This window comes from Zychaea mexicana (genome assembly GCF_025766255.1).
Source record: "Zychaea mexicana strain RSA 1403 chromosome Unknown BDB00scaffold_94, whole genome shotgun sequence".
In the NCBI taxonomy this organism is placed as follows: Eukaryota; Fungi; Mucoromycota; class Mucoromycetes; order Mucorales; family Lichtheimiaceae; genus Zychaea; species Zychaea mexicana.
In genome coordinates this window covers 146,926-173,315 of record NW_026516757.1, presented here as the reverse complement: position 1 = coordinate 173,315, position 26,390 = coordinate 146,926, and the positions used below count along the sequence as shown (strand labels likewise).

The 26,390-nt window shown below is 43.9% G+C and overlaps 9 protein-coding genes across 9 annotated transcripts; 7 read left to right on the top strand and 2 right to left on the bottom strand.

Annotated features, from left to right (window-relative positions):
- Nucleotides 1-953: 953 nt before the first annotated feature.
- Nucleotides 954-4,799, top strand: BDB00DRAFT_771221 (uncharacterized protein; the record flags this gene model as incomplete). The annotated part of the gene is made up of 7 exons (XM_053119940.1): nucleotides 954-1,344; nucleotides 1,465-2,148; nucleotides 2,279-2,555; nucleotides 2,654-2,823; nucleotides 2,920-3,175; nucleotides 3,224-3,440; nucleotides 3,486-4,799. The coding sequence occupies 7 exons, from the start codon at nucleotides 954-956 to the stop codon at nucleotides 4,797-4,799; spliced, it is 3,309 nt and encodes a 1,102-aa protein (XP_052975457.1).
- Nucleotides 4,800-5,458: 659 nt separating this feature from the next.
- BDB00DRAFT_637905 (Longin-like domain-containing protein) lies at nucleotides 5,459-7,080 on the top strand. The gene is made up of 5 exons (XM_053118120.1): nucleotides 5,459-5,632; nucleotides 5,766-5,848; nucleotides 5,967-6,226; nucleotides 6,375-6,413; nucleotides 6,506-7,080. The coding sequence occupies exons 1-5, from the start codon at nucleotides 5,529-5,531 to the stop codon at nucleotides 6,602-6,604; spliced, it is 585 nt and encodes a 194-aa protein (XP_052975456.1). The 5' UTR covers nucleotides 5,459-5,528; the 3' UTR covers nucleotides 6,605-7,080.
- A 413-nt stretch (nucleotides 7,081-7,493) lies between these two features.
- BDB00DRAFT_638002 (uncharacterized protein) lies at nucleotides 7,494-9,496 on the top strand. The gene is made up of 5 exons (XM_053118121.1): nucleotides 7,494-7,622; nucleotides 7,742-7,948; nucleotides 8,044-8,235; nucleotides 8,316-8,858; nucleotides 8,933-9,496. Exons 2-5 carry the CDS (start codon nucleotides 7,771-7,773, stop codon nucleotides 9,370-9,372), a joined length of 1,353 nt encoding a protein of 450 aa, XP_052975455.1. The 5' UTR covers nucleotides 7,494-7,622; nucleotides 7,742-7,770; the 3' UTR covers nucleotides 9,373-9,496.
- Nucleotides 9,497-11,257: 1,761 nt separating this feature from the next.
- BDB00DRAFT_747007 (kinase-like domain-containing protein) lies at nucleotides 11,258-12,469 on the top strand (the record flags this gene model as incomplete). Its single annotated transcript, XM_053118558.1, has 2 exons — nucleotides 11,258-12,292; nucleotides 12,380-12,469. Coding segments are annotated over 2 exons (1,125 nt in total), but the record flags the coding sequence as incomplete, so codon positions are not given.
- A 3,312-nt stretch (nucleotides 12,470-15,781) lies between these two features.
- BDB00DRAFT_771285 (triose-phosphate transporter family-domain-containing protein) lies at nucleotides 15,782-16,892 on the top strand (the record flags this gene model as incomplete). Its single annotated transcript, XM_053119946.1, has 4 exons — nucleotides 15,782-16,020; nucleotides 16,099-16,117; nucleotides 16,184-16,288; nucleotides 16,407-16,892. 4 exons carry the CDS (start codon nucleotides 15,782-15,784, stop codon nucleotides 16,890-16,892), a joined length of 849 nt encoding a protein of 282 aa, XP_052975453.1.
- A 1,868-nt stretch (nucleotides 16,893-18,760) lies between these two features.
- On the top strand, nucleotides 18,761-20,011 carry BDB00DRAFT_637606 (uncharacterized protein). The gene is made up of 2 exons (XM_053118118.1): nucleotides 18,761-19,423; nucleotides 19,549-20,011. Exons 1-2 carry the CDS (start codon nucleotides 19,035-19,037, stop codon nucleotides 19,916-19,918), a joined length of 759 nt encoding a protein of 252 aa, XP_052975452.1. The 5' UTR covers nucleotides 18,761-19,034; the 3' UTR covers nucleotides 19,919-20,011.
- BDB00DRAFT_637607 (uncharacterized protein) lies at nucleotides 20,012-21,140 on the top strand. Its single transcript, XM_053118119.1, has 4 exons — nucleotides 20,012-20,049; nucleotides 20,113-20,379; nucleotides 20,452-20,800; nucleotides 21,046-21,140. Exons 2-3 carry the CDS (start codon nucleotides 20,167-20,169, stop codon nucleotides 20,641-20,643), a joined length of 405 nt encoding a protein of 134 aa, XP_052975451.1. The 5' UTR covers nucleotides 20,012-20,049; nucleotides 20,113-20,166; the 3' UTR covers nucleotides 20,644-20,800; nucleotides 21,046-21,140.
- On the bottom strand, nucleotides 20,741-23,208 carry BDB00DRAFT_884597 (peptidase M50B-like-domain-containing protein; the record flags this gene model as incomplete). Its single annotated transcript, XM_053128343.1, has 5 exons — nucleotides 20,741-20,793; nucleotides 22,215-22,411; nucleotides 22,478-22,737; nucleotides 22,808-22,918; nucleotides 23,011-23,208. 5 exons carry the CDS (start codon nucleotides 23,206-23,208, stop codon nucleotides 20,741-20,743), a joined length of 819 nt encoding a protein of 272 aa, XP_052975450.1.
- Nucleotides 23,209-23,937: 729 nt separating this feature from the next.
- On the bottom strand, nucleotides 23,938-26,278 carry BDB00DRAFT_845033 (uncharacterized protein). Its single transcript, XM_053125041.1, has 2 exons — nucleotides 25,437-26,278; nucleotides 23,938-25,369 (listed from the first exon to the last, which is right to left on the bottom strand). Exons 1-2 carry the CDS (start codon nucleotides 26,227-26,229, stop codon nucleotides 23,964-23,966), a joined length of 2,199 nt encoding a protein of 732 aa, XP_052975449.1. The 5' UTR covers nucleotides 26,230-26,278; the 3' UTR covers nucleotides 23,938-23,963.
- Nucleotides 26,279-26,390: the final 112 nt, after the last annotated feature.

The window sequence follows — 26,390 nt, the reverse complement described above, 5'->3', positions numbered from 1 at the left end:
CAAAACTGAAAGGAAATATAATTTCCTTGCTATGATAAAGCATCAACTTGAGCACTACATGAAGAAGGGCAATGAAGACGGGTTAAATTTGTAAATGTAAGAAATTTTTTCATTAAGTTTCCTTATCTACCACAGCATCCCAACAAAGAGGGCATACTTACAAGTGTGCATTATTGTTTTACAATAGCCTCGCTTTATCCTTCTGCATTGTTCTATATAGTCAATGGGCAATGGCCTGATTTGGTGATGTCTTTATATTGTCCCGACGGCATATAAAGTCAAGCACAATGCGTACCGGGTAATTGCTCACTCTTTACGGGTTTTGCATCTCACGGGATATGCCTGTAGTTGTCAAGAAGCCTCAGCGAATTAAACAGCTAAATGTATACGTGTCCAGACTCTTGCCCTATTAAAAGATTTCAAAATACCAAATGTTTCGATTTTAATCTAACAATAGGTTGTGGGATTGTTATAGACAGCACTTATACTAATGAGCTAGTATTGTACATATACAGATGCTGCTGATCTGACGATAAAACTTACTTAATGAATACACTATATACTATGATGAGGAAGCGATAGAAGATAGCCGCCACCAGTAATATTTCGTTTGTACGCTTTATAGCGCAAGGGCATACTGTAACGCGTGAAACAAAAATATCAATAACATCAAAATGATAAAACAAGATAGTAACCGCGACAAAATGCGTTGCACCCAGAGCCGGTTTTCTTCTTGTTATCCATTGTACGCGCAAAACCCAGTATTTTTGGAGCAATATAAGTTGACCCAACAATTAGATAAAAGAAGCAGGTGCACCTTTTCTCTCTCTCTCGCATTATTTTTGTTCTTTTCTACCCCTCTACAACATCCTATCATCAGCAAAAGCAACAACATTATGCCTGTTCAACAACAAACCCAATCGAGCTATACGGACTATGGTTCACTTATCGAAATGCTTCAAGAACGTACGTCCCGCTATGGCGATAACGTTTGCATCCGTTATCAGACTATATCAGCTGCTGGCAACAACAATAACAACAGCAACAGTGACAGCGGCAACCAACCGCTCAATCTTGAAACGCTGACGTTCAGCCAAGTCGACAAGATTTCCACGTATCTTGCACACGAATGGGCACCCCAACTTGTCAATGTTTCGTGCGTTGGTTACATTTTCGATGATCCTGTTTGGTCCTTGCTGACCATTCTGGCGATCCTCAAGTTACGACGTACTGTTTTTCCAATCTCAACACGGAACTCGGAATCGGCAATCACTCATTTGTTGACCAAAACCCAAACCAAATACTTGATTACCACCGAGAAGTACGCTCAGATCGCTAAGAAATGTTGCAGTATTGCCGATGACAAAGTAAAAATCACTACCACTGCCACTGCCAGCAATAACAACAAGAATCGCGAAAGTACCATTGACGTAAAGTTTCTCCAGCCGTTTGATAAAGATCAAGTTCTACAGAAAGCATCATCAGTTGAACAGCGCTCCCTACCGCCGTCGTCACTGCAAGATTATCCGTTGCGTGATGGTCTGCTACTTCAGCAACAGAAAACGTCGACCAAAACAACGACAACAGGACATCACGATGATGTCATAGCAATCATCCACAGCTCGGGCACCACCTCGTTTCCCAAGCCGATCCATCTCAGCAACCGAATGCTTTTGTACATTGTTCTGGAACTACTGGGTCCACATCTTGCAAACGCAGACCAATTCTTTGGACCAGCAGACACCGTCATGCTGACGTTTCCCTTGTTTCACGGCCATGGGATCATGTCGCTTTTAATGATCATGTCATTGGGTGCAACAGCAATCATGTTCCCTCGCCTACCACCATTGGCGCGAGATGCCATTTCCGTTATCAACACCTATGGAGTTACCGTCATGACGGTTCCCCCCATCCAGCTTGAAGAGTTGGTTGCTTATATCAAAGAAAATGAGAGCTCTTCTGGCCAGCAGCAACAGAAAGCAAAAAGTGCTCTTATGTCGCGTCCTGATAGTACTGCCATTTCTGCTGTATACACCGCTCTAAAGCAGGTCAAATACTGTACATACGCTGGTGCACCGCTCCACATCAAGACCGGCGAATATTTGCATTCAAAAGGGCTCAACGTCCGCAACGCGTTTGGAGCATCAGGTTCGTAGAGATCACGTTAAGCATGTATTACAGTAGTAGTAGCACTTGGAGTATATTATCCCTTTAAATGAATAACACGGATTAACACTGATTGTTGATGGATTTTATTATCAATATTGATTATATTTAGAAATGGGATTCGTCGCAGGCCCGGATCTGTCGAGAAACGACAAGCATTGGCATCATATGAAGCCGCCGCGAGTGATTGCTCCTTACATTTTCTGGGAACCTCTTGACAAGGAATCCGATACCCGTCAGCTTGTCTTCACCGCCAACTATCCTGCACTTGCTAGTAATATCGCCAACAGGCCCAATGGCGATTATGCGACAGGAGATCTGTTCATTCAAGACCCGCCCAACACGGATACTTGGCGACACGTTGGACGACTTGACGACACGCTGGTGATGTATGTATGATATAGCCAATAATACAAAAGGAAGGAAAATGGGAGGAGCCATATCATTCAATCACTGTCGATTAAGAGCATTTGCTACTTTATAATAGGAAAAACGGCGAAAAGACCAACCCCGTTCCTATGGAAAATGAGATCAATAAGATTGATATTGTACAAAGCTCTACAGTCATTGGCGAAGGTAGAGAATGCACTGCTGTTTTAGTCGAGCTTGCTAAGGATCAGGCAGCCAAATATTCACCTGTGCAAATGATTTATGAAGGTAAACACACAGCAAAGCATCGCTCGTCTTATATGCTGCCCTTCAATCAATATTAATATAATTCAAAAACCTGGTATATTTTTTCATTCATTCTAGTTTACGAAGCTGTAAAACGAGCCAATGTCATGGCACCAAGTCACAGTACTATCGTTGTACCTCAAATGGTGTATATTCTGCCCTTGAACAAAAAGCTGCCAACTACTTTCAAGGGCACAATCATTCGGAAAAAGGCCATCGAACTCTTTCAGGAAGAGATCGACCAAATGTACGACACATTTCTTTACGGCACAGCAATTGACGAAACAACAGGACATATGGTCAGCAGTAACAACAGTACCCAAGATGACACCTGGTCGTTGACGACTGTAACGGCAAGCGGCAATAGCAATGGTCATACTAGCGACGTGGTATCGTTTCTATGCCAAGCAGCGGCACAAGTGCTCAACCGCCAACCAAACGAAATCGATGTCAATGTGTCTCTCTTCGACTACGGTCTCGACTCCCTTCGTGCTATCCAGTTACGAAACGAGATTGCTATGCGTTTTAAATCCGTATTGTCAGTGACCAATTTCTGTTTCGAGTACCCTACCATTGTATCTATGACTCAAGCGCTGGTCGTCCCAAGTGACCCTCTTCCCACTACCAGCTTCAAGCACGAGCAGCTTTCTCTTGAAGAAAACAGCAGCAGACAACAACAAGAGAAACGATACCAAGAAACACAAGCGATTTTCCATGACTACCTGGCTCAAGTCGAACACGACTTTCCTTTCAAAGCTACAAATACCATTGGCAACGGCAAAGCCCGCAAAAAGCAACGACAACAGCAGCACACCGTTCTCCTGACCGGTGCCACAGGATCTCTCGGTTCCTTTCTTCTCCATGCCATGATTCATTCATCTCGAATCAAAAAAATCTATTGTCTCATTCGTGGTGACGAGAGCAAAGTCGACCTGAGCGAGCGGCTTAATAAAGCGTTTCGAGACCGATGTATGGATCCAGCGCTGCTTACCAAGGGTAATAAGGTGCAAGTGCTGCCAATGGCTCTCAATGATCCAAGCCTTGGGTTAACCGAAGCACTGTATGCCAAACTGAAAAAGGAGGTGACCATTATTCAATGCTGTGGCTGGCTTCTTAACTTCAATCACCCTATTCAACACTACGAACGTGAATGTATACGTGGCTTATACAACCTAGTCAAGTTTGCCTATCGCAAGACAAATCCTATACATGTGCATGTCGTATCCAGTATCAGCGCAACTGCACGAACCCACAAAGTTTTGCAACGAAACGATCATGTTTATGGCGCTGTGCCCGAACTTCCATCCATCCAGGATCCGCATGTAGCTTTGCCAGTGGGATATGCTCAGTCCAAGTACATTGTCGAACAGCTCTTTGCATACCTGTCCGAGCACAAGAATATACCCTGCTTCGTCGAGCGTATGGGTCAGATCTACGGCGATACCAGAAACGGCATCTGGAACACAAGCGAGCACTATCCTTTGATGATGGTTGGTGGGGCCGCCATGAAAATGATGCCTGATCTCGGCCTGGACGTGGACTGGCTACCTGTGGACACGGCGGCGGCGAGCATTTTGGAAGTCATGTTGCACTCAATCGATCACTATCCCTACAAGAATACAAGAAGAATAATGTATCACATTATCAATCCAGAGCATGTCTCTTGGTCCAAGCTATTGGACGCCTTGCGCGAATGTGGTATCCAGTTCAATGTCGTCGATTCGGACGTATGGGTTGAAGAGCTACGCAAGCATCCAGACAATCCAGCTTACAGACTGATGTCGTACTTTGAAAACAATTGGGCAGCGAAAACAGCACTGCAGAAAAGAACGTTTCCGGGGTGGGAGACAAAGATGACGGCCAAGATTGCCCCTTCCTTAGCTCATGCACCGGTTTTTAGTTCTCAGTTGCTACAAAAGTGTCTTTTGTCGTGGAGAAACGCTGGCTTTTATGTGTAACTGTACAAGTATAAAAATCAAAATAAACAAAAGAAATTTGTACGATATAAATAAATCGATACAGAGCACCCGTATCAAAATGCTTGCCTTGTTAGCAGTGTTGGATTATTCACCGTGAATATTCGGAGAGCTAATAATCACGCCGTGAAAAAGTGAATAATGTATGTGAATATTCCAGCGTGAATAAACCTTCATCAATTGGAAATGCTTAAGGGAGAGCAAGAGAGAGAGAAAGCAAAGGCTCCAGAGTCCATTCATTGATTTGGCATGTATTACTCACGCGTGAATATGTTACATTCTCACTGTCCGTGAAGAATGGTCAACGTGAGTATTGCCAACACTGCTTGTTAGAGCTGAGCAGCAGCATATGTAGCAGCAGAACTTTTGTTCGGCGTTTAAGAAACTAGTTTACACAACAAAAGTGCACGGCTGTATTGTTACTAATACGTTGGCTAACAATACACATCTATTGTTATACTTGTATGTGCAGTAACCGAACAGATGTAACTGCTGTAAGATCCCTGCAGTACGTAACATGTACAAGTCCTATCTAAACTTTTTACCGCCTGAAAGGGTAAGTACTTGTCATTCGTCATGAATCCGAGAGAAGGCACTAAAAGCGGAGAGTCAAACCCAATTCCGCAGCTGTGTGGTGATAACGTCGATCGTCCAGATCCTGCAAACACCAAGTTTTTCTTTCTTTCTTTCTTCATTTAAACAATCTTAACGATGAGACTATACTCGATCTTGATTTTACAGAAAGTCCAAGACAAGGCACAGGTTCTTGCTTCGCAGTTCGATCTGTCTAGCTTTGGTTATTTCCAACGCAGCAGGTAAAATAGAAAGATTTCGCAATCTTGAATATATAGATGAGCTGTTTGCCCAAAAAGAATAAAAGGAAAGAAGGAAGGTATATTAACACAATGTGTGTTACCGGTGTCCATTGTTTTTACTCTAATTTTCAAGTGTACAGGAATTTATGAACTTCTCGTCTACAACGATTGCAGAACGTACCCCAACTGGTCAACGACAAAGTGTTGAGAGTGAAAGTAAGAGGACACAAGGACCATAGGATAACATTTGAGAAGGGAAAAGGGGGGGGGGGCTTCTCAGTTTGATTCTTATATGAATTCTTCATTTTTCGATGGAACAACATAAATGAACTAGATAACGTGGCGCACGTCTACGGTCATCCTCAAGGCATTTGGGGTATGGTTATCAGCGACAAGGAATACCCATCTAGAGTTGCGTTTGCGTTGTTAAACAAAATTTTGGATGAGTTCTTGGTCAAGTTTCCACGTGATAAATGGAACCCTCCACTGAGCTATCCCGAGCTTAATGATTATTTGAGCAAATATCAAGACCCAAAGCAGGCAGATACGATCATGCGAGTGCAGAATGAATTGGACGAGACAACGGCGATCTTGGTAAAAAAAAAAAAAAGGAAAAAGCAGGATACTTTCTTTTTGTGTGAACTTGGATGGGAAAAGTGAGGGTTGGTGATTTTGGAAGTGTGGATCGATGAATAGATGGATTATGTGATCTAATCGCTAGTTGCTGCTATTATGTATATAGCACAAAACCATTGAGTCGGTACTTCAGCGTGGAGAAAAGGTATAGTATCTATGATGGGATAAAATATATAATAAAAAGGTGGTATTAGATGTTCTTTAGAATGTGAGAAACTAATCCACTCTCGGTATTAGCTGGATTCTTTGGTGGACAGATCTGAGGCCTTGTCGAGCCAATCCAAGATGTTCTACAAGACTGCAAAGAAGACCAACTCCTGCTGTGTCGTAATGTAGAGACGTTTATCATTACCAAACAACAACTTTGTCCTTACATATTATCACTTGGTGTGTCGGCCACCCTCTCGCTCTTACACACGCTTCCTATCTCTCGTTCTCTCTCTCCTTCTGTGTTGTGGCGCTCGTCCCCTCTTATATTACTCTATATACACATTTCGAATCCTCTTTCCCCGAATAAACTGCTGTGATGGACCGAGGGAAATTTGATGTGATTGGAGGGCTAGCTCACGCAATTTCAGTAATCACACTAGTACATCACAACACCAGCAACATCATCACCGCCTCTAAACCATGTAATAATAAACCAACCATAGTGGAATATTAGAACATATACACTACCCCTCTTGCCCCCTTTTATACATTAAACAGTAGTAGACGATATCATTATAGAGTCAACAACCACCGAAATAAGGTGAGTGTTACACGTAAAAGCTTATTCAGAGCTGTCATTGGCTGCTTTAAGGATTTCTTATGAAGCCTTCTGATTGGCCAAAACGTAAGCCCAGGAACTTCCGCTGTGCGTAGTCCGCCCGCCATTTTTGGTTTTACGCAAAAACAACACCGCGCCTTGTACACTTCCTACTCTGGCTTCCCTTTTTTCAACAACGCAATGGACACGCAATGTTTCCAAACAGTAACTACGCAACAGCCCACTTTCGCTGCTTCTGCTTCTTCCACTACTATTGTGGTCGGTGACAATAGTAACAGTAGTAGCAGTAATGGTCATGACAGCAACGCTAAATTCCTGTCACGACAACAACAACAACAACAAGCAGCAGCAGCAACTTTGGCCTCCCGACTCGATCAGGATCTCGCTACGCTTGTAGCCGCTGGTAATCTCTCTGCTATTGAGGAACAGCTAGCAGACACTACTACATTGGATCCAGATCGAATGCAATCGGGTACTGGACTACGCCCACTACACTTTGCTGCTTCCAGGGGCTACTTGGACATTGTAACCTGCCTCATTGAGAAAGCTGGTGCAACTGTTGACGCCACGGACAAAGAAGGAGAGGTGGGAAGTCCATATACTTTTTCAAAATCAATAAAGACACGTTCTGTACGTAACATATCTAACACAAAGGTCATGCTCGCTGCTCGCTGAATACACATATATATTCTCTTGATAGACAGCACTGTTAAAAGCAGCATATGCAGGACATATGACTATTGTCGAATATCTGGTAATAAAAGCACAAGCAGACACGACTCATCAAGACAAGGATGGCTGGCGCGCCCTGCATAACGCATGTTCGCGAGGTCATTTGCCCATGGTCCAGTTTCTGGTGGAGTGTGGTGCGCCTGTCAATGCACGGAGTCGGATTGGAAATACTCCACTCAGTAAGTCCGCCCCCTTCTTACTTTATCATCATCCCAATTCTCCTATATACAGACAGGAGGCATTCTTAACCTTGCTCTCGTTGTAATACTTATAGTCAATGCTGCGTCTAAGGGGAACACCGCTGTGGTGGAATATTTGTTGAATGAAGCGGAGGCAGATCCATTACTGCACAATGAATTTGGTGAAACAGCGTATGATGCGGCAGCGGCTATTGGCAGCGTGTATTTATGCGAGTTATTGGAAGCAGCGGAGCGGGCTTGCTGGGTTGATCCTATTCGAGGTAGAGGTACATAACTCTAGAAAAAAAGAGAAACAAAGGTTGGGAAATATTTAGTAAACCGCTGTTGATTACAATGCATTTAATAGATGGCCCATATGATCCATTATCCATCCACGTTACAGTTCCTGTCTTGATCCACGAAAATCAACGAGCAGTGACCTCATTGTTAAGGGGTCTAGGCAAGCAACTACCCACATTCTCTTCATCAGCGCTAAGTAAAAATGACAGACGAAGTGCTTGGAGTCTATACCCGTCTGGGAAACCCACCACAAGGGGCCACGTCAAGCTACCGCCGTTGGACCGAAATGCGTCATGGTTCTGGCTGACGGATTGGACGGTTGACTATTCTCATCCAAAGTCGGACAACGAAGGATGGCAGTATGGGAAAAGCTTTGAGTATACGGATGACGAGGAATGGACAGCAGCGATTCCTACCAGCGGTGCAGGATGGGTGCGTAGACGACGTTGGATGCGTATCATGAAACGACGGGTGGATCATCAGCAGCAACAGCTGGAATCTGCAGCCGCCAGCGGCGGGCAAGTGATAATAGCAGGCGCACGAGAACAAGAAGTACAAACAGGTGAAAGCAACAGTTTAATGGGTGGTACTACAACAACAACAGACCAAGGTATTAAAAAGAATGGGCGCTCGTGAAACAGTTATAGTTTGAATGATATGCTTATCAGATCTTAACCTTAATAGGAGGACACGACCATTTAAGACTAGTGGAACGACAGGAACAGGCATCTGGCAGCAGCCACACGAGTAACAACAACAGTGGCAGCAGCAGCAACAGCACGGTGGGCATGAGCTTGACCAAGGCCCAGTCGGTGTTTGTGGGGTGTACAACACATGTTCAGTCGGTTGAAACAGCAGCAGCAGCAGCAGCAGGAGCAGGAGCAACAGAACCGGAGCCTTCACCGCGACAGTCGTCTTTAGAACTGACACGAGCAAGTGTACGGTCGTCGATCGCTTCTTCACATTCTTGCCATGTTCAGCCCCACTATTACCATCACCACCACCACCATCGACCGACGTATGTATGGGAGCGTAACGAACAAGCAGCCGAATGTCGACGGTGTGGAAGATGGTTCAACCTGCTTGTCCGTCGCCACCATTGCAGGTTCGGATATATTTTCTAAAGGATTTTTACGGGATGGGAAAAAACAGCAACAGGCGATGGCACAGAGTTGGACTTTTTGTTTATTCCTCGTTGCATAACATCAACAACACCAGACGGTGTGGACTCGTTGTTTGTGACAAGTGTAGCACCAAGCGTTCGATGCTTCCGTTTTCACATAGTGTGGTGGACCCGGCAGTGCCTTTAGAACAACACTATTTGGTGTCACTCCAGCCGCAGCGGGTATGCGACGGATGTTTCGACGAGCTGTCACGACCACGAGCAGCCACAGGAGGCATACTGCTCAGCAGACAGCATAGTAGGACCAACAGCATCATCATCAACACTATGAATAACAATAACAATGGCAGCAGCAGCAGCAGCAGCAGCAACAACAACAACAACAACACCAGCCGGCCGAGCAGCATGCTGATGCGACGCACACCGAGTGCTCAGAGTGTGATGATGGAATGTCCTGTCTGTGGGGCAGACCTTGAGGAGTACGGTAGCACAAGCGAGCAAGAAGTGCATGTGCGAACATGTCTAAATGCAAACACGCCTGCAGCATTGTCTGGGATCCGATATGTGGGTAAGTACTTGTGATGAATAGCCAAAGACAACGACGGTATATACATTCTGACTTGTTTGGTTGAGTTTACAAGCTCCCGTCCAATTCGGCTTTGGTGGGCCAAGAGTGCGTCATTTGTCTGGAGGAGTATGTTGAAGGTACGCTATCATTGCTGCTGCTGCTGCTGCTGCTGCTGCTGCTTCGCTGTAAGGTCATCACGAGACAACTGATATGGTGATGACGGTGTACGCTGTATAGGTAACACAATGGCAAGGTTAAACTGCCTTTGCACTTTCCACCATGGCTGCATACACAGTTGGTTTGCAAAGGGCAAGGAGTGTCCTCTGCATTCTCAGTGAACCCACCACCCTTTTTGCCTCTCCACCCCACATCCTCGTCATCGCCATTCGTCAACCATGCCCAAAAGAAACGTTTCGCATCCGATGTGTGGGCTGGACTCTTCCCCCCCCCTTTAGCCAGTGTGTATTGCCTGAGGAGGTGTGGAGTGGGGTGAGTTTGTTAAAGAAAGACGGAGGAGGGTGGGGGGGGGGTAAGGCTGTTTTAGGGAAATGGGGTGAGCAGTTTAGTCCCACCCACCCCACTCTCACTCTCACACACACACACACTCGCAACGAGGCGAATTAGACGCACCGTGCAATTTCTCTCTCCTTCTTCCTCTTTCTTTTTCTCTTTTCTTCCCTCTTTCTCTCTCTCACTTTTTCTTTCTATTTCTTGTATCATACCCTGTTTCCCACTTCTTCTTCTTCTTCTTCTTTCATTGCGCATAATGGTCGCCATCAAGTGCTAGATTCCCTCGACCAGCCCCGACACTCCCACTCATATGCATTCTTCTCTCTTACTCTTTTCTCTTTCTTCTGCCTCTTTTTCTAAATCAAACAACCCCAAAACACCATGCTTGTATATTACTGTGACACACTGAACATCAACAACAACAACAACAACACCATCATCATCATCAACTGCAACACTCCTATTGTCGAGACTTGAACAAGAACCCATCAACCAAAACCCAAACTCAAACAGGGAACCGCTCAAAACTCTCCGTTTATCTCCTAATCTTTATTCTTATCCTTACTTCTCCAAAGAAGAACAACAACAACAACCCCGTAAAAAAACCAATCGCACGCTTCAGCATCACCAACACCCCATTATCATCGAACCAAAGAAGAATCAACTTCCTTGTCAGCAGCCCCCCCCACACACACACCCCCTCCCGGGTACTCCAAATCCACCCCCACCTCCTCACCACACACACACACACACCCACACCCACTGATAACCCACCGCACAGTTTAAACGCACGCCCCGGATGGCTGTTACACAAGACGATTACTGGACTCAGGTGTCCACGTCCATGATTGACAAGGTCATCGATACCACCACCAAGGAGAACAACCGTTATCAGATCCTCGAAGAGCTCGGACGCGGCTCCTACGGCTGTCTCTTCCTGGGCCAGTCGCTCCTCGACAACGCGTACGTCGCCATCAAGGTCCTGTGCAAGACCGGCCTGGATCACCAACAGCTCGAGCTCCAGCAACTCGAGATTGATATCCAACAGACGCTCAAGCACACACATTTGTTGACACTGCACGGCACTGTGCAGGACAAGGACTACATCTACATGGTCATGGAACTCTGCGATCAAGGGGACCTGTTTGACTTTGTCGTGCGTAGCAAGAACAACAGACAAGAAGACCTCGTCGTCCACACCTTTTCGCAGATCCTCGAAGCCGTCGACTACATGCACTCCCGCTCAGTCTACCATCGCGACATTAAGCTGGAAAACATCTTGCTCAAGACATCCGACTTGGACGAATCGCTCGTTGAATGCAAAGTCGCTGACTTTGGCTTGGCTACACGGGAACGCTTCAACATGGAGTTTGGCTGCGGATCCACGTCTTATCTCGCGCCCGAACACTTTGACGACGAAGAAAACAACGATGCCATGGATCTCACGATCATCAACAACGGCGGCAACAACCACTATGATTGCGAAGAGCAGTTGTTGGCGTATGATGCTGCTGCCTCTGATATCTGGAGCCTGGGCATCTTGCTGCTCGCCCTTTTGTTTGGTCGAAATCCGTGGGAGGAAGCCACCACCATGGACGTCGCCTATCGTGAGTTCAAACGCGACCCAACTGTATTGAAGCACCAGCTGTTCCCCACGCTTTCCACCGGCTGCTATCGTCTGCTCAAATCCGTCCTGTCACCCAACCCGGCCAACCGACCCAGCATCACCGAAATGAAGCACCAGTTCCAGGCTCTGGATCGACTGCTCGTCGACGAGCACTGCGAGGAAGATACTGCCGCCACGTCCATCCAAGACAACGACGACGATTACTATTGCTGGCCAGTCGATATTCCCACCACCACCACCACCACCTCCACCACTTGTGTTTCCACTGCTGCCGCTGTCGCCGCTGGCAAAAAGTCCGACAAGGTTAGCTTCGACTCGGCTATCTTTAGTGGTACTTATCGTGCTGGTTCCGGGGAATCCTGGTCGGATATGGTTGAAGAGGAACAAGACGAGCACTATGATATGATGTCTGCATCCACTCTGTCGTCGTGCTCCTCTTCTTCTTCTTCTTCTGCTGCTGCTGCCGGCGAATCTTCACTGGCATCGTCAACATCGGCATCGTCCATGGAGCAAGAGGACGACGACACAGACATGTTTATCCACACTCAAGAAAAAGGATCGTGGTGGCTCTGAAAAGGATCGTTTCTGTCTTTTCCTTTCTGCTGCCAAGTCTCTCTCACATAGCACCACGCCACATCCCATTATTTGCATAACACTCTCATTCACACACACACACTCTCTCTCGCGCTCTCCCTTGTGGTTCACTTCTGTTTGTTCCTATGCCCCCACCAACACCCACCCCCCTCTTTTTATTTCGTTTCTTTGTGTGAATGAAAAATAAAAGAATTAGCACCAATCGTTATTTCTGTCTGTTATTGCTTGTATGCAATAAAAGGAAATTGGTAGTTTCTAAGGTTGTTTATTAATTCGCTTTCTTGTAATTTTGGTTGGTGAAATTAACCACTATGTATCGTACTACATATGCGGTATGTGTGTGTCACACCCTGTGCTTATTCCTCCCTCCCCTCCCCTCCGCCCATACGTCGATCTCCTAATTCGTGCTTTCCGATTTACCCATCCAATAACAGCTTGTAACCCTTCGTATGGTTCCCAACGAGAAGAGGGATCAGTCTACAGTATGATACGTAGCTTATGGGAAAATGCATGACTCTTGGATCTACCCACCTCTAGCAGGATGACCGTGGGGGGGGGGGAGGGGTACCCATGTCTTGCGCACCGATTATTTCTGCTTTTTTCATCACTTGTTGCTGCTAGGTCCTTTTTCTGATTTGGGTTAAGCGACAGACAGAGAGGTTGCCTTATTTGCCCACAAAGTCATTCAGTGGTTACAAGCATCCTTGCTACCTATCAGGTGCAAATTGTTCTGTTATGTACCTTATCACTTTCAACATGAATGTTATTATACGAGGCTCATGTAGCATTGACGGTGATCATACAACAAAACAAGAAGGCTTAATGGCAGATGGATCACTCAAGGTCGGGCCCTTGTGCTATTCACATTATGACAGAGCTCATAGTTTGGCTGTCGTGATCAAGGTCATTGATGCCTCTTGTTGTTGGAGGGGGGGGAAGAGGGGCCGATGATAAAAAAAAAAAAAAGAGAGTTTCTAATTTTGGAATTGACGCCGAATGCTTTCTAAGAAACAATGAATACTTTTGTTTGTTGCTTAAAGGATACATACTGTAAATCAGCTACATGATGGACCCAAAGGGTCTTCCTTGTATGCATGTGTGTACTCCAAAGACAAGGACTATGCGCTCATTGTTTGCATTGTTGGCGTGGACGAGCCATTGACAGTCGTGACATGTGTCTCCAAATGACACGTCCTTTAACATTAAACGTCAGGAGTGGGCCTCGGGTTTAGTTGAGAAGAATTTTCAATCAACCAGCCCCTCTCCCCACCTCAGCCACAACATGAACAAGAACGAGTGTAATTGGAGTCCTACTTTGAGACTTTATTATCTTGGATCGTATGCAATATTTCTTTGTCGATGTGCTGCATATTTCTAAAGCAACTTTTATTACATATAATCTAGTTGCATTTTTAAATGTATTATCATGATGTCTGCTTAATTGCCATCATCCCTTCCCCTAAAAATGGGTCTACATACTCCTATTTCGAATGGGTTATATGTGGCCACCATATTGCACACAAACATCAAAGTGAAGCTACTAGCAACAGCAAATATGAGTTCCTGACGAGTACATAGCAGTGGTACTGTCTTTCTTTCTTTTCTCCAACATCCACTGGAAAGAGAATACGGTATGATACACTAAAAGCGGCAAATAGAATCATAAGTGTTGAGTTATATCATACCCACGTGTATCAAAGATCAAGTTCTGACTACATATTGCGACCACAGCCAAAAGAAGGGTTTACCGCGTTTACAAAGTGGTGGCTTCTAACTGATAATACGGCTACATGTCACGAGCCTCGACCATCATGCTGGGAGTCTTTACACAGCACACACACCCTTTCTGCTACCACAATCTGCATCTGACGTATAACGTACAAATTGTATGCACCATGTCTAAATACTCGCAGTTTCTCTGAGTGATTATTTAGCATTGGGATGGCTTTCCACGAGAGCATGCGTAATGTTCATTCCATGCATTCCGTCATTGATGTGAACAAAGAAACTCTTTGAGACACCGCATAGCTACATAATTAGTTGCACTATAAACCAAAGCCATTCTGTTGAAAACATTCTAGAACAGCTAATAATTATTTTGTTTGTGTTGTTAATTGCTGTGTAATAAGAAAAGTAGGGTAGTACACCCACCACCCAACTCTTCTTTACATGGCAATACTACTTGCATGAAAATTCCATCCTGGTTTCAGCATGGTTCTCTCCCTTCCCCATCCTCTGAAACCCTCTGTGTCTACGAATGACCCTACATTCATCATCAAACGAAAAACACAAAACAGTCAATCATCCTTCCGCGAAAAACGTACTAACGCTGACATTGAAAAACGAATCTTTTTTAGGTTGGGATCCATAAAGCCCAGAACCATGCTCGTTTCTATAAAAATCTCGGGACTAACGGTTACTATTGCTTTCGTCTCCCAAGTTTTGCCTCAACCCGCGACAGGAAAAACGTAGCAATCAATTTTGTTTACTGCGCAAGAGAAAAAAAAGGTACTCTAAGCTTTTTATGTACAATTAAAGTCAAACTACATCTCGTACGCTTGTGTGTGTGTGTGCTAATTTTTCGATTTCACTATGGGCCACACTGACAGGAGAACTGTCCCGGTTACGACGATCTCTTATCAGTTTCACTTCCGCTACTCCGAAGACAACTTCTTTTTTTTTTGGTGTTGCTAGGCGACACTCTTACCTCTTTTCATCTTTTTTTTTTCCATCCAATCTCATCTTTTCCGTCTCTAACAAACAATTATCCCCCTTACGGGTTTAGTCCTTTGCCTTTTCCTTCTTTCCTTTTTGCCACCCCTTTTACCATCGTCCTCTTTAACGGTCACAGGCTCTTTTCTCCAATCAGTTACAACAGTCAGAGAAAAACGGAATCAAAACCTTTTTTTTTTTGTGTTCACTCTCTTTCAACTCACCTCAACCGTCGTCGTCAACAACAACAACAGCCTTCTCTCTTTTCTCCATTCCCTTTTATTTATCTTTCTTAAAAAAAAAAGAAGACTAGAAATGGCGCTTTATCCGAGTAATCCATTGTCCACGCGAGGATCGACTAGCAGCAACAGCTTAGACTCATCCATGCTTTGGCTGGGAATGTACTTTGTACTCAATCTGGTATTGACATTGTACAACAAGATCATTTTATCGCTTTTCCAGTTTCCGTATCCATGGACGCTGACAGCCATTCACACGTTATGCGGTGCGATTGGAGCCTATCTATTCTGGCGTTTTAACGTATTTACTCCTGCCAAACTGGGTGAACGGGAAAATATCATTATGATTCTGTTTTCGGTCCTCTATACTATCAATATTGCCATCAGTAATGTTTCACTGTAAGTTAGTGTTCATCTGGATGTGTTTTTGGTTAAGGAAAGAGGCGTTTGGTTCTAACCCATGATTCCCAACATCAGTAATCTTGTCACAGTGCCTGTAAGTACATTTGAATGATTCTAGGCAACAACAGTGCAATTAAATGATGATATCGCAAATTGATAGTTCCACCAAGTGGTTCGTGCCATGACGCCGGTATTCACCATCTTGCTGTCTGTCATGTTCCTCAGCAAATCCTACTCTACCATGACCTATATTTCGCTGTTACCGGTGAGTTGTTTTAATTATAGCTCTATTTTCATGCACTGCTATTTTTAAATCGGATTGAAAGGGGGGAGCCTTGTTCCAGACGAAAGAAAAAAGGTGCTAAACACGGTCTTTTTTTAAGGTTGTTGCAGGTGTCGCTTTCGCAACATTTGGCGATTATGATTATACAGGCATGGGATTCTTTCTGACGGTTCTGGGCACGGTGTTAGCAGCAGTGAAAACGGTCGTGACGAATCGCGTTCAGGTCGGTCGACTCAAGCTGCATCCATTGGATCTGTTACTACGCATGTCGCCACTCGCGTTTATGCAAACACTCGTTTATGCGTATGCAACGGGCGAAATGGCCCAAGTACGCGAGTTTTACCGGACGGGATTCACATGGACGCTCGCTTTTGCGCTGTTGGTCAATGGCGTGATTGCATTCTTTCTAAACGTCGTCAGCTTCACTGCCAACAAAAAGACGAGCGCACTGACGATGACCGTGGCAGGCAACGTAAAGCAGGTTCTTTCGATCGTACTGGCGGTGATCATCTTTAAATTGCATATCACGTGGATGAATGCATGGGGCATCTTGTTGACTTTGGGTGGTGGCGCTTGGTACACGTAAGTTTACGCGTTTTGGGTTGAGTGTTCTGTTTTGATGAAAGGGATCTTCCGACTTACATCCGGGACGTGGGTTTCTGTCACTAGGCATGTGGAAATGGTAGAAAAGAGTACAAAGCGACTCACAACGGATACGCTGTTGGGATCCGGCCCGATCAAAACATCTGCTGATCTTGAACTGACAGGTGTCAAAACGCAACGATAGAAAAAAAAAAAAACCAAGCATATTACACATACTACAACATATTACACACACACACACACATTTAACATATATACAACTTACAACTTCAGCACTTTACACATATTGAAACCCGGTCACATAGGTTGTTTCTCTCTCTCTCTCTATCTCCCGTTTTCGATCATTTAGCACATCTTTTTCTCTCTTCTTTATATATCCCCACCTCCCCCCCCCTCCCTTCCGTCCATCCTGCATGTCGTTCGTTCCTTGTTCAAAATTAATTTACACAAAAGAAAAAGATAGACACGTTGATTTCTTTTCTTATCTGCACAAAAAGAATACGTTACGGGATCTCGCTGAAGGCTTTACGATGTGGACATCAGTATGGTGGAGTGATGTAATAAAGTAAACAATGGAAGCTTAGATATATATTAGATCGGTATTGTGTATGTGTGTGTCACACCCCGACTTTTGTATTGTTTGCTTTTTCTCTCTCCAGATTCTGCCTTTCATGCGTACCAAGATAAAGCTACATACATACCAGAAAGCACAGATATGAGCACACCACAAAAGGTATACGATCCACCGGCACCCATGGCGCGTTCTTGCATATCAGTCGCTATTCAGGATCCTGTGCCAGCTTATATGCACAGCTTTTCATATTTACCCAAAGTAACTTATCTGATCATCCACAGCATATACTGGCCAACCTAGTTGTGACCTGCTGCAAAAATATGTGGTCGATCCCGGAAAAAAAGCACCCAACCAATTTCAAAGTCGATTTATTATCATATTATTCAAAAGGAGCGCTACGTTGATTCGGTACTAGCAAAATTTAAGCCGTTAGGAGAAATAACCTCAAGGTTTCAATACAGATATTATCAAGTCCGAAGGATACAAAGATAATGCTGGAAGAGCTGGTCTGATTAGGCGTAGCAAATTCGTCAATGTATGCTCTAGCTGATGAGGACATATTGAATACCCCTACGAATAGGCACAGTGTGCAAGATCTAAGCCTAAAAAGCAGTACAACTTGCTTACTGGTCTAATTACAAACGTTTCCTGCTGTTACCCATCGAACTTAATCTAGTACATTTGCCTGAGTTTGTTGCAGCATTAAATCAAATGTAGGTAGCTAACGAAACGTAATAGCATATCGTCAAGGTCATACTGCTGATAACATGTAAAAAGGCTGACGTCTAGAATCCTGTTGAAGAAACAAATAACAAGTTCACTAATAGCACAGTCGTCACAGTTTCTGTGGATTTACCCATGTTTGGAGTAGAACGTACAACATCAATGCTGTTTATACTGTACTGGGTTTCTATAGGAAAAGCGATCCGTGATCAACAACTGATTGCATCAAAGTATAGAATGGACCGTGTTTCATTTATCACTGCCGATAGTATTTCAAAAAGCAAAGTACAGTAGCTACCGATCAAGCCAGCAACCAAGCCTATACCATAGTCCCTGACCGATCCAAAAGACATTGATTTATTGGCTCTGATCCTCCAAATTATTCCCCGCTTTGTGTAACCAAATAGGTGATCGACAGGATCGTTGTCCTTGTTGTCGCTTTGGCTACCCTTGAGTGCCGCTCCAGAATGTGAGCCTCGTTTGCTAAACTGATGTAATACTCCTTTACGTTTTTTGCATGGTTACATGGTCAGCCAATGTCCTATGAGCTTTCGTTTATGTTAAAGAGAAAAAGCAACCATTGAAAAAATTGAGCACTTACTGTTTTTTGATTAAGGTATTATCGTAAACGGGAGTGAGGAGAAACCTTAGTGACGTTCTAGGTCCAAAACGCACTAATACTCAAAAAAGAAAAATACTCTTTTGCTCTCTCTCTCTCTCCTTTTTAATTTATTTCGCTCTCTCACTCTGCTTCCCTCAACCTTCCTTCATCTTCCGTGCCATCTTATGTACATATAATTATACCAACCAACCAACACACTAACGGATATGTCACTGCCAGATTCACCATCAGCTCTACCCCAGTCATTCTGGTCGCGCACCGTCTATAGTGTCGCCATTGTCACGTTTCTCTTGCTTTGGATGTTTGCATGGAGTCATCAAGATGGCACCATCCTTCCAACGAACCAACGAGACGCCGAGATCCCAACAAACTACGCTGCAAAAATAGACCCAGTTGTGGACTTGCCAAAGAATAAGCAGCTTTGCACGAGCAGTACATACAACGACGGCAAATGGGTCAAAAAGCCAATCAAGCTCGAGGCTGAGACGGCAGCTGCTGTGGAAAAAGCAGCCAAGTATTACTGCGCATGGAACTTTCCTCATAAATGTTATCGTCGACACGACGAGACCGGGGAGTTTAACCGAAGTCGCCACATGTAAGCAAGTCTTTCTATTTCCATCTCTTCTTAATTTGGCTGTTTTGTGCTGGAAAGGGGACGTTCTATATCTATTTTTCTTTTAACTAACGCATAACCCGATCCTCACATAATCCGTATAAAAGCTTGGATTATACTTGGAAACCAAAGAAATGTGAATTGGTACCATTCGACGCCAATGCATTCTCAGCTTATCTCGCAGACCATCCTTTATTATTTGTCGGTGACTCTATCAATCAGCTAGAGTTCGAGAGTATGGCATGCTTGCTTGGCGAAACGCTCTACAACCCACCAGGCAACACCAATATCACTGGCGGAAACACCAACATGTGGGCCAGTCAGCTTGTGCACGAAAGCAAATTACAGGTTCAAAGTGCTGTTAGTTTGGCCTATCTTCGATCGGATTACCTTGTACGATTGGACGATTTCAAGTTGTTGGACCCGTTTGATGAGGAGGGATTTGTAATTGGAAGAGGCAGCAATTTTCCGTGGTAGGTTTACTTGAGAAAAAGTTCGAGTATGTGAAAGGCAAAGAAGGAGATACGTTGTTAGAAATACTGAACGATGTGTATACAACTCGTAGGAAGCATGCTTTGTCACGGTTTCATCATATCGTTTTGAACACGGTAAGTTTGCTGTTTGTGTATCTTCTTATATTCCAATACAACTAATATATATGTGTTTTGCAGGGTCCACACTGGCACACGGACAAGAAGTGGGGTCCCAACGAGTCGGATGATGAGATGATGGCAGCGTATAGGAAAGCGATGAAGATCGTCGTTGATTTCTTGGTTGAGAACATGACGCCACTGCAACGCATATGGATTCGAAGCACACCTTATGGACATCTCAAATGCTCTCAGTATAAGGAACCTAGCAAAGTACCACACGTTCCTACCCGTAAACAGGGTGAATATCAATGGGACATGCATGTCAAGTTTGACCAAGTTTGGAAGGTAATAGATAAGAATACTGATGGTGTAAGAAAAAATAAGAGAGTGTGCGATAGATTGATGTTTTGTTATTAGGATCTTATTGATGAGACTGGTGACGACCGCATCAAATTCTTCAATGTCTCTACCATGGCTAATCTTCGTGGTGATGCCCATTCTCGTCCCGATTCAGATTGTCTACACACCTGCTTGCCTGGTCCCGTAGATGACTGGAACAAGCTACTATTCAGTGAAATTGCTAGGGAGGCTGCTCGGATAGCATCATAGTTTTAAATCAAGAAGAACATAAACGAGAGATAGAAAGAGTATCTTATAGAGACAGTTTACACCCACCCACTGCACAACAGTTTAACTTTTATGTACATTATACCGATTTCAAGTTCTGTTCAAGGAATTCATCTGTAAGCATCTCTGCTTCTCGAATATCATAACCCTAGGAGTAGTTTTAAAGATGTTCATTAATGAAGTGATATGTAAAGCATCTCTTTTGTGGATTGGGGTTATGGTGATTAATTACCCTGTTGACGCCAATCTTTTCCTGGAGATATGTCTTGGCAGATGCATACTGTTGGTTTTTAGAATATTAATTAGTCATGCTGCCAAAAATAGTTGTTTTCTGGACAATAAGAGTGGCGAATGATGTCACCTGACAGTATGAGTGTTACTTACGAGCATATTAATTTCTGCCTTGGCAGTGGAAGGCGACCAGTAGATGAACAACAAGGGGAAGTTCTTACGTCCATCACTATGCGTCAACTTGAATATATATCAAAGTTAATAACTACTGGTTGCTTTCTTGGTTATATCGTATGAAGAATAGAATGGATGTACCTCGTAGCTAAGGATAATGTAGCGGGGACTGTTCTCGGGAAGTTCTGCATGATTTTTCAGTGCAAGTAAGTTGGCGAAGCCCCAATATCATATTGCAATTTTGTGTTGTATATATACCTTCAACAAGATCCTCGATCGAAATGTTGTCAAAAACTTCATCCTCTACGATTTTCAACTGCTTGCGATCAATTTGCACTACAAGTTGGACGCACGTATAAGTCTTCTTTCAAAACATATTTATTCGTGGGGTTTGGGAATAAGCAAAACTTACAGACAAAGGCCGCGTTGCCGCTGGAATACTTTGCGAAGCGGAATTCCTTGAGCTTCTCTTCAAGTTCAGGGTCAATATCACAGGTGGAAGTGCTCTAGATTGTGAAAAACCAAGACATACATTTCACCCAAAAACTCAGTCTTTCTGCCTACTTTTCGCGTAATTGTCATGTCATTGTAGTCTTTGAAAGTTACCATTGCTGGTGATATGTTCGTTGCCAAGGTAATGTTAGCGGAGTTGCTGTGGGACATGAGTAGGTCAGTTTAAAACCCAAATCCGGATTGTCCGGGATTCTTTCAAGCATACGATTTGAAAGACTGTCATCATAGCAATACTAAAGGGCACCGATGCTGCAGCTGAAGTTCAAGGGTAGGCTCAACGTGCAAGCTGGTACTGATACTTTTAAGCGATGTGGCAGCCAATTGTTACACATGATTGTTGTGATCAAAGCGAGGGTTATATTTGCATATATTTACAGATAAAAAAAGTAGCGCAATGTTACAAATCGAGGAGAAGAACGTACAGAAAGATGAGTGAGGGGAGAAGAGTTTGATGGAAGGAGGGTTAATGGTATAGTAGCAAGTAAATAGGAACTATGGGATTTCGTAATTTTAGTTCATTGCAAAGTGCCAAGGCTGTCTGCGCGCTGTTGCTGAGTTTCCTGGTCATCTATAACAAACAAATTCAGTCCAAACCATTTTTTGACATGACAATAATAAAGCTATCATCCATTTACCTTTGAAAGCGGCTAGACCAATTAATATACCGGCCACGAAGAAGATCAAGCTAATGAAAAACCACAAGACGCCCCAGACACGACTGGACATGCATCCACCACACTGTTTTGCAAATTTGGATGCATCGGATTCGTATGCTTTCCGGAACACCAGATCGTCGAGGATATCCCACAGACAATACATGCACGACATAACGCTAACAACAATATCCATTCAGCTTTCAAAATTGTATATACCATCATCACACCCATCGCTTGCTTACCCAACAAATAATACGAAATATTTTAGACCAACGCTGCGAGCGACGAGCCATAAAAGGACAATTAAACCAATAAAGAGGACGCCAATACCACGCGTGAGCCAATTTCTAGCCCACCACAATGTGAACAATAAGCAGACGCCCAGAAAAATAGAGGCAACTTTGGATGCAAGCACGTCGAATCCGCACATGACAAGGATGGCGCCAATAAGTGAGGATCCCAGATAACCTGCAGGCAGAGTGCACATGGGAATACCTCCACGCTAAAATATAGCAATTCCATTTAATAACAAGGCCTTGCTTTGATCCATCACACACAAACTTCCGTTTTACCATGCGAGTAACACCGCCTTCATCTGGATCAATTTCTATCGACTCGATTTTCGCACACGTAAAGCATCCAACGATGGCATGCGAGAACTCGTGTAACCCCACCGTCAGGAGCTATACACACGATTCGAGAAAGTCACTTTTCGCTATTCCTGAGATAACGTGTGTTGAAACACTACATCTTTGCACCGTTTTTCATTGCTTACCTTGAACGGTGCAAGCACAATTTTGATAACAGGCATGTTCCATAATATCAGAACGGCAGCGACATATACACCAATAATAATAAGCGTTATTTTCTGATCGTCAGTTGGTGTCAGACGATTGATTGTCTCATCTTGGACAGCTTGTCGTGCTACGAGGTAATGCGTGTAGCTGCTTTGGTCGTCTATAACGGGCGCCATCTAATTTATTTTTATTGCTGTTGTCTGATTCCGGTAGTCAATTAACAAGAGGTCAAGAAAGAAAAAAAGGAACAGTAAAAGAAGGGAAACAAAAAGGGCTTTGGGCCGAGACGCCCATACATTCATATGCGGATAGGCACAGGTTTATAAAAATAGAATTTGTCTTGGTGTAACCACCGTCTTGGCGATCGTCCCGTCTCCGTTATGCCATCTGAAACGGCATTGATTGTTAGCAACAACGGAACTAATGAAAAAAACAGTTACTGTTCCTGAAAATTTTAGGATTCATTTACCACAGTCAGGGGCACGCCTACATGATCGCTTTACTTGTGTTATAACGATATGTTTTGAGAGTAACAACTATAATAACCATGCTGAGCCATTTGTAAAGGCACAGGGGGGGTACCGTCTATCGTAACATTTTTTATGAAAAGCAATCGAAAAATGGTAAGCCTTTTTTAACCGTGGCGCTGCTATTATGCAATGGCTCATGCAGACACCAGCGACATTAAGCAAGCGAGACCGTTTTTCACCGATGAGCGTAGAAACGGAGCAGAGAGCACAACCGAGTTTTGATCCGTAGCTGTTGCTGCACACTAAACGGCCTACGATCAGTCATTTAATTCATGTGATCCTCGTATTGACAGCATGATAATAGCCTTATGAGATTTGACAGGTATAAAAGATGATGGCTTCGTATAGATATTATACATACATGGTATGCTTAGTGTTTTATTACTGCTAGCATTTGTAAACTAGTAGCGGTAGAAGTAAACTTTAGGAATAAGTTTATCTATCCTTTGCAAACCATAGCTGGTGATTAGAGGACATTCGGTTATTATAAGGGCTTTAAGATTCCCCTCAGGGTTGTCCTCGAAATAACTCAAACAATCATCGGTAATGCTGGAAAGATTAAGCAGCGCGAGTGATTTTAATGAAGGAGCAAAGGCAAACCACTGGAACGTATCATCATCAAGTGTGAGCTCGTCGAGTTCATTTATCTTTAACTCCTCCAAAGTTCCAGCCTCTTGTACTTTTTGAGCAAATTGATCCATAAGCCGTTTGGGCACCATCACTCTAATAAGCTCAATAATGCGAATGGTAGGAAGACTAGCCAATAAGGATAACGCCGAACAGGAAGAGATTGCCCATGACAGATCCACTTCTTCAAGTTTGACGCGTCGTAGTCGAGACTGAGTGACGCCTAGTGCTTGGAACGCCTCGAAAAACGCCGTGAGACCTGGAGCAATGGAACACTTGTGATTAGAGTTGCACGCAACAATCTCTAGCTCCTCCAGTTCACGGAGTAAAGTGATGTTGTCGGCCATCGCTATAAAGACCCTTTGTGCTGATTCATCGTCGGCGAACGACAGACAAAGACTTTGGAGCATCCCACACTGTTTGATCAAATCTGCAACGGTACTATGCGTCCTTTGAATGTCTCGTATGGCTAACTTGCGTAACGATGGAAAAGAAATGCGTCCCAAGGCACGAAGCTGTTGGTTGAACCCTCCACCTACTGGAAGTACCCTTAATGGTATATCCAGCTCCTGCAACGTCTCGTGATGGGCAGAAAGCAACGGTACTAGTGTAGATAACCAGTATATTTCGTCTGTTACGCGTAGTTGTAATAGTCCACCAGAATCGTGTGTTTGATCGCCTTTAGCTTTGTTGTAGTCAGTGCTGTAAGTACGAGCAGCACCAGCACCAGAAGTAATTTTTTGTTGTTGTGGCATGTTGTACCAATACCCCTCATTGTTAAAAGCAAAAGCTTGCAGATGAGTGCCGAGCTCCTGGATTGAGCTGCATATTTCAGTTCCGCCCTCTACCACTTCTGCCTTTATGTTCAGCACTCTAAGGTGCTGGCATCGTCGTAGAACGAATTCGAAAGCGCCATGGGATAGATAAGAGCAAAGTAGGAGAATCCGGGTAATGCCATGGCTAGTCCTTGTTCTTGGGATAACGTCTTCAATATCGCTGAGCATACCATTACCGCCGTATATCAGATCCTGTATATTGGGACATAGTTCGAGAACCTTGAAAAGAGATGGCATCATATTTTCATCCTCGTCGTCAAACAGGATAAGACTCAGCTTTGTCAATTGGGCACCCACATTTAAGAGAGCGCTGAATATCGGATCGTTAAAACCAGTACGATTTGCTTGAAGATTGGCAGTTAGTATAACTCTAAAATACACGACAATTATATAATTACAGTAGATACGTACAATGAATGGTCAGCTTACGAAAGTTGCAAAACCGTCGTTTCTCTGCTAGTGCAGCAAAGATAGGAAATAACTTTGTGTACGCCCCGTAATCAGATAGTTCCAGTTCCTTAACAGTGCTGCTGACGATAGGTAGGAAGCCGCATACTAAATTGAGCTCTTCCTCTTGAAGGTTGAGGGCAACTATTTTCTCCCAAACATTCGGACATCCTAGAATCCTAGCACGCCATGCTTTAGATACACAGAGCGGTTTTAATATTCGTTGTGGGTACCAGTTGAGATAACCGAATATCTGCATCATAATTTCCGTGGGCAGCGAGGTAATAAAATCAACTCGTTTTTCATGGCATTCTTTTGCTGTACACAGACGTGCTTTTAGCTCTGTTTCTGTAGTTGTTTCTGTTTCAGTGATGATTGCGCTGGTGCTGCTATCTGCTCCTGGAGTTGTTTTGTTCACGGCGTCTTCCAAAACCTCGACCGCCCGTCCTGCCTTGCCCCACATCATGTAGATTTCGCTTGCACATATGTAACCTTGCGTCGAATGAGGAGCGACACGCATCATGAGGCTTGCATCGTCGAGTGCTTTTTGGATTTGGCAGTTTTTAGCGTATGCCATGGCGCGTCGTTGATAAAGGATCAAAAGCCTCAAATGATTGATGGCATCGATGGCACGGCAAGATGCGTCAATGGCGAGACTATGATGACCTTGTTTACTCTCTTCTTCAATTTTTTCAAGATATTGCGTCCATGCGTTATCTGATGTAAGAAGGTCGACAAAGTTGCAATCGTTTGGCATGGTTCCATATCTCTTTTGTTGGACAAATTGAGTGAGAAGAATATTCCAGTACCGATCTATGCAATTTTAAAGCATGAACAGTGGAGTCTATGGAGAAGCACAATTTTATAATCCAAAAGTTATATACATTGCCATATACAAATAACATTTTTTATTGTTAC

Bases quoted from the DNA above. Each gene is read 5' to 3' on its own strand.
- BDB00DRAFT_637606 (XM_053118118.1), top strand. From the start codon at position 19,035: ATGTCACTGCCAGATTCACCATCAGCTCTACCCCAGTCATTCTGGTCG. The intron at 19,424-19,548 runs GTAAGCAAGTCT...TCCGTATAAAAG, and splicing joins TTTAACCGAAGTCGCCACAT to CTTGGATTATACTTGGAAAC.
- BDB00DRAFT_637905 (XM_053118120.1), top strand. From the start codon at position 5,529: ATGAGACTATACTCGATCTTGATTTTACAGAAAGTCCAAGACAAGGCA. The intron at 5,633-5,765 runs GTAAAATAGAAA...CTAATTTTCAAG, and splicing joins GGTTATTTCCAACGCAGCAG to TGTACAGGAATTTATGAACT. The intron at 6,414-6,505 runs GTATAGTATCTA...TCTCGGTATTAG, and splicing joins TACTTCAGCGTGGAGAAAAG to CTGGATTCTTTGGTGGACAG.
- BDB00DRAFT_637607 (XM_053118119.1), top strand. From the start codon at position 20,167: ATGATGGCAGCGTATAGGAAAGCGATGAAGATCGTCGTTGATTTCTTG. The intron at 20,380-20,451 runs GTAATAGATAAG...TTTTGTTATTAG, and splicing joins AGTTTGACCAAGTTTGGAAG to GATCTTATTGATGAGACTGG.
- BDB00DRAFT_845033 (XM_053125041.1), bottom strand. From the start codon at position 26,229: ATGCCAAACGATTGCAACTTTGTCGACCTTCTTACATCAGATAACGCA. The intron at 25,370-25,436 runs GTACGTATCTAC...CCAATCTTCAAG, and splicing joins TCGTAAGCTGACCATTCATT to CAAATCGTACTGGTTTTAAC.
- BDB00DRAFT_638002 (XM_053118121.1), top strand. From the start codon at position 7,771: ATGACTATTGTCGAATATCTGGTAATAAAAGCACAAGCAGACACGACT. The intron at 8,236-8,315 runs GTACATAACTCT...TGCATTTAATAG, and splicing joins TGATCCTATTCGAGGTAGAG to ATGGCCCATATGATCCATTA. The intron at 8,859-8,932 runs GTATTAAAAAGA...TAACCTTAATAG, and splicing joins TACAACAACAACAGACCAAG to GAGGACACGACCATTTAAGA.